This window comes from Sinocyclocheilus rhinocerous, unplaced genomic scaffold (genome assembly GCF_001515625.1).
Source record: "Sinocyclocheilus rhinocerous isolate Xijiao unplaced genomic scaffold, SAMN03320098_v1.1 scaffold3041, whole genome shotgun sequence".
NCBI lineage: Eukaryota > Metazoa > Chordata > Actinopteri > Cypriniformes > Cyprinidae > Sinocyclocheilus > Sinocyclocheilus rhinocerous.
The window spans coordinates 97,955-103,823 of record NW_015638629.1 but is presented as its reverse complement, the minus strand read 5'-3'; the positions used below and the strand labels follow the sequence as shown (position 1 = coordinate 103,823).

Sequence of the window (5,869 nt, the reverse complement as noted above, 5' to 3'; positions counted from 1 at the left end):
TCCATTTGAATTGGTTCATTTGAAAGTAGACATTTCACTCTCTATAGATATATTTTTAATGTCTGTAAGGCAAAGATATACACAGAGTTTTGCGCTCAAGTTCAAAGACAGAGACGGCAGAAAGCGCATCTTGTTTGCTTTCATTATTTCACAAAAGTGCGATTTGTTGTTATTGTGAGTGCACACAAATAAACGTGGAGTCTTTACAGATTTGAAAGATGTATTACTCTTAGAAAATATCTCTGTTTTGCCTACAAATGTAATGAATCAGAGAGTGTGTTGTTTATTTATGGAGTTGGGTTTAGCCCTGATGAGAATAACGAATATCAATCTATCGTCTATAGCAAGAGCCCGTTCTCTCTTTTATGAACTGCCTCACATGATTCAAGAAAGGAACAAGGCTACAATATCACATGTCTCAGTCTAAAGAGTCGTATTATTTAATCCTTATTACTATTTTTCTTTTATCACAAATCATTTATAGTTAGTTAAACACATTTTTATGTCAAAAGAGACCTGAAGCTTACCTTTTTTCCCATTTTGTTCCGCTTTTATGTACTCGTCTGAGAGCACGGAATATATTATTTAACCAAAGTTGGTAAGTTCCCTTAGCTCTTCTTAACTATAGTAACTGATGGGCAATAAAGAATAACATGTATGTTTTACTGCGTCTTTCAGGTGATGAGCAGCTTTCCTCTTCAGTGTCTTTGCACATCACAGTCCTTGACATCAATGATAACGTGCCCACCCTGTCACAAGACTATCAGCCCTATGTGTGTGAGGACACACAGGCAGGAGAGGTAACGCACACAAAGACAAAGTTTAAATCTTTCAAATTTTTCATTGGCTGAGACAATATAGAGCTTTCTCTGTCTCTAAAGAGAATTGCTCGCTCATTTTGCTCACCCCTTTTAGATACAACACCTGTTTAGTTCAATGAAGTAAAGAAATCAAAGAAAGATGAACTGCTAACAATGGCCTGGTCCTGGTTAAGCTGCACTGGTGTATTGAAAATATATAAAACACATACAGAGTTAACCAACATTTTAACAATCACTAGATTTATGTATGCAAATAATAGTTAAAGTATGTCCTGTTGGCAAGGATCTAACTATTTGAGATTGAACTGTTAATAAATTGAGGTACATGCACAGATTATGTGTTCTATGTATGTCTCACTTAAAGCTAATTGAGTTGATCAGTGCCACTGATGCAGATGATCCTGTAGACGGCCATCATTTCTATTTCTCCATGATCCCAGACAAACACATCAACCCCAACTTCACCATCAGAGACAACCAAGGTATGTCACAACATGAGCTTTCTAAGTTTAGAATGGCTGGTTTCACACACCTTACACCTGCGAACAAACAGTAAGTGGTGCATATTTATTTAGTTGCCAATGTTAAGTATAGATTACTCACACAACAAATGTGAGCAGCACTGTGCTAAACAGTTTCGCCCAAGCAGCGAGTAGAGCTCCATGCTGAACTCAGCAGAAAATATGTCTGCCAGGCACATGCACACAGACAGCACTTTTTAATTACCTGTGGTAAACCTGACTGAATCTAGATGACTTTAACAGTATATAGTTATAGTTTGAAGTTATTATTTTTTTTACAATAACAATTTGACTTATGACTGTTATTTAAGATGAAAAAAACTCAACATAGTACCTTAGAAATCACATGTACACTGCTCAACTTAAAAAAAAAAAAAAATTAAGAGAACACTAAATCAACACATTATAACACTAATGCCGAGTTCACACTGCACAATTTTCAAAGTCGTCGGATCACTGTTGTTTTCACACTGCATGACAATCTGGGGTAGCATTCAGTTGCTGCTGTGTTCACATTGCACGATGGATCAGCGACAGGAGCTTACACACTGCATGACTTTACAATAGGAAGAATCGCGGACAACTCTGTCTGGTCACTCCTTTCCGAACTTCCCGCTGCCTTGTATCTTGCTCTCTCATTGGCTGCAGGTCATCGCCGATGTAGTTTTCAGTCAGATCTCATTTCACACTGCAGGCGATTCTCTCAGATTGTGTCTTTGATAATACACACTGTGTGATTGTCACTCTCGTGAACGAGCACCAATTTGCCTCAGATTTTAGACATTTGTCTGTGATTTTTCAAAACCTGATGGTGAGTGAAAATTTGGGCTAAAATCGTGCAGTGTGAACTCGGCATAAGTCAGTTAAACTTCATGGATATCAGGCCATGTCCACACGTACACGGGTATTTTTTTAAACAGTTTTTCCTTCTTCCGTTTAAAAAAAAAAAAAATCTCCGTCCACATGAAAACGCAAAATGTTGGCCAATCAGAAGCCTAAAAAAGTTTCCAGTAAGCGGAGATAACAGCGCATGCTCCGACGTCACATGCCAAAATCTCCGGTTTCGCTGTCTACACGATAACACTGCAACCGGAGTTTTTGAAAATCTTCACCCTGGCAGGAGTTTTAAAAAATGTTCGGTTTCAGTGACCTGGTGCTGCGTTTGCATGTGGACGAATGGCCAAACTGCATAGAAAAAGCTGCGGTTTTGAAAATACCTGTGTTCGTGTGCACAGGGCATCAGTCTGTCCAGTTAGGAAGCATAAGTGATTGTGAATCAGTTTCACCTGCTTTGGTGCAAATGAAAGTGACAACAGGTTCACTGGAGAGGCAACAGCAATACAACCCCTAAAAAGGGAATGGTTCTGCAGGTGGTCTCTCCTTATCCTTCCTGACTGATTTTTCTCTAGTTTTGTGTTTTGTTAGCGTCCTTCTCACTACTTGTAGCATGAGGCAGTACATGCAACCCAGTCAGTTTGCACAGGTAGTCCAGCTCCTCCAGGATGGCATATTCATATGTGCCACCGCAAGGAGGTTTTGGTTTGGAGGTTTGATCATTTTGTTTTCAACTTGAATATTTCATTCATTGAGATCCAATGTGAGATTTAAGTGTTTCCATTAGTTTTTTGAGCATGTACCACGTGTTTACATGATGTACTGTGTGTATATATAATTGTGTCATAATCTGAAACTGTCACAGATAACACAGCTAGCATTCTGGCACGGCGGAGCACCTTTACCCAACATGATCGCACACACTACCATCTTCCTGTGGTGATCAGAGACAGCGGTTCCCCCATTCTGTCCAGTACCACCACTCTTACCATCAGAGTGTGTGCGTGTCAGCCTACAGGTCACTGCCCATCGGGTGGCATGGAAATCTCTCTGGATGTCAGCATGCAGATTTTACTTGGCCTGTCTGTTTGCCTCATCATACTTACAGGTGAGCCATTATGATAATTGGCATTAAGAACATCTCATTCAAAGTGACTATTTTTAAAGTGGTATTTATGTAACCATAGATAGATTTCGCCATTTCTGATGAATTGTGGGATACATATGTGGTTGCATCAGTACTGAATTGCAAGACTCTCTTTTCTAGCAGAGCTCTTGTGTTAATGAGGGAATATTATCTACACTCCAAACAGGCAAGTATGACAGGATCCAGGACAATCTAATAAGGTTATGTCATTTGTTGAATAAGCCACTGCATTTGGATCCTGCTCTACCTCCTTTCTGAGATCACCAGCTTAACAGAACACCAGACCAAGGTATGGATCCAGCATTTAGGCTAATTCACCTTCGACAGGGCACACGCTCCCTCGAGGACCACATTCAGAATATCCTCGAAGGACGCTTTGTGAATTTCTGGACCATGCCCTGCAGCTATGTGGTTCCTCCTTCACAGTGGGAGAGGTGGAGGAGGCCCCTGTCATGGGGTCATTACAGAGTCTCATTCCATCATGGCCTTCACTCCTGCGTCTCGTCCTGTCATGGCTGCTATTTCAGAGTCTCGTTCCATCATTGCTGCCACATCTGAGTATTGGCCTGTTATGGCCAAGGAGGTCATCTCTGAATTCTCTGCCTGTCCCGTCACTGCCACAAAAGCAATCCCTGAATCCTTTGCTCATCCTGTCATGACCATGGAGACCGTCTCCAAACACCCTGCCTGCCATATAACGACCACATAAGTGCTCTCTGCCTCAGAGAACTCTCCTTCTGTCCAGTTATGGCCACAGAGGCCGTAACTGCCTCTGCACCCTCCACCGTGGTGGACTTCAACTCCATATGCTCTGCCGTGGGGATCTTCAGCCCCATCTATTCTGCTGTGGAGGTCATCTGCTCCACCTTGGTGGTCTTTGGCTTCACCTGCTCTGCTAGCCTTGTTAATCACATGACAGCTAATCACCTCCACCTGTCCCTTGTTCACCCTGGTTAACTCGTGTGGGTGTGTGTATATTATATATATATATATATATATATACACACCCCTGTGTGTGTTGTGCTTTATTGAATAAACCACTCAACTGCATTTGAATCCAGGGGTCCGTTCTCCGTACCTCGCTTAATACATCTGAGATGATTTGAAATGTGTGTGTGTGTATATATATATGTGTGTGTATATATATATATATAAAACCCTGTGTCTTTGTCTGGTGTTGTCCATTGTGGCTGTGTGTTGGTTTTTCTTCAGTTCTGTTCCTATATTTTTTGTTTTTTTTGGGTTTAGTTTTGTTCCTTGTGGATCTACTCCATTTTGTTTTTGTGATTGGCTGTGTGCATTTATGTCATTTATTGAATAAGCCACTGCATTTGGATCCTGCTCTACCTCCTTTCTGAGATCACCAGCTTAACAGAACACCAGACCAAGGTATGGATCCAGCATTTAGGCTAATTCACCTTCGACAGGGCACACGCTCCCTCGAGGACCACATTCAGAATATCCTCGAAGGACGCTTTGTGAATTTCTGGACCATGCCCTGCAGCTATGTGGTTCCTCCTTCACAGTGGGAGAGGTGGAGGAGGCCCCTGTCATGGGGTCATTACAGAGTCTCATTCCATCATGGCCTTCACTCCTGCGTCTCGTCCTGTCATGGCTGCTATTTCAGAGTCTCGTTCCATCATTGCTGCCACATCTGAGTATTGGCCTGTTATGGCCAAGGAGGTCATCTCTGAATTCTCTGCCTGTCCCGTCACTGCCACAAAAGCAATCCCTGAATCCTTTGCTCATCCTGTCATGACCATGGAGACCATCTCCAAACACCCTGCCTGCCATATAACGACCACATAAGTGCTCTCTGCCTCAGAGAACTCTCCTTCTGTCCAGTTATGGCCACAGAGGCCGTAACTGCCTCTGCACCCTCCACCGTGGTGGACTTCAACTCCATATGCTCTGCCGTGGGGATCTTCAGCCCCATCTATTCTGCTGTGGAGGTCATCTGCTCCACCTTGGTGGTCTTTGGCTTCACCTGCTCTGCTAGCCTTGTTAATCACATGACAGCTAATCACCTCCACCTGTCCCTTGTTCACCCTGGTTAACTCGTGTGGGTGTGTGTATATTATATATATATATATATATATATACACACCCCTGTGTGTGTTGTGCTTTATTGAATAAACCACTCAACTGCATTTGAATCCAGGGGTCCGTTCTCCGTACCTCGCTTAATACATCTGAGATGATTTGAAAGATTCCAGATCTAGTAATCGTGATAACTGATCTCTGGCTAATTTGTTTCTTCAAACGAATTTGCGGATTTGATTAAAATATCTAGATTAAGTTGTCTAAGATTAGTGCGCGTTCTGGTGTTTCCCGAAAAGGGCAGATGTATCGATACTCGAAAACACGATCAGCAATGCTGCGATTGGCTGGCGGCATGACAGCAACGTAATGACATCATATAACTTTCTGGAAACAAATTTCTGGAAACAGCCAAGTGAACAAAACAACATAAATGTAATAATAGATAAATGAAATGTGCACTGTTTTTATTTTATAATTTTTGGTGGGGATCTTGGGAAGTCTTA

The 5,869-nt window shown here is 42.0% G+C and overlaps 1 protein-coding gene across 1 annotated transcript in view; it reads left to right on the top strand.

Moving 5' to 3' along the window:
• Nucleotides 1-3,491, top strand: part of cdh19 (cadherin 19, type 2) — a 62,205-nt gene extending 58,714 nt beyond the window's left edge. Inside the window, exons 9-12 of the mRNA XM_016565199.1 lie at nucleotides 679-800; nucleotides 1,186-1,303; nucleotides 3,042-3,284; nucleotides 3,444-3,491. Of these exons, the coding sequence (XP_016420685.1) occupies nucleotides 679-800; nucleotides 1,186-1,303; nucleotides 3,042-3,284; nucleotides 3,444-3,460 (500 nt within the window). The 3' untranslated portion in view covers nucleotides 3,461-3,491. The remainder of the gene's footprint in view (nucleotides 1-678; nucleotides 801-1,185; nucleotides 1,304-3,041; nucleotides 3,285-3,443) is intronic.
• The last annotated feature ends 2,378 nt before the right edge of the window (nucleotides 3,492-5,869 follow it).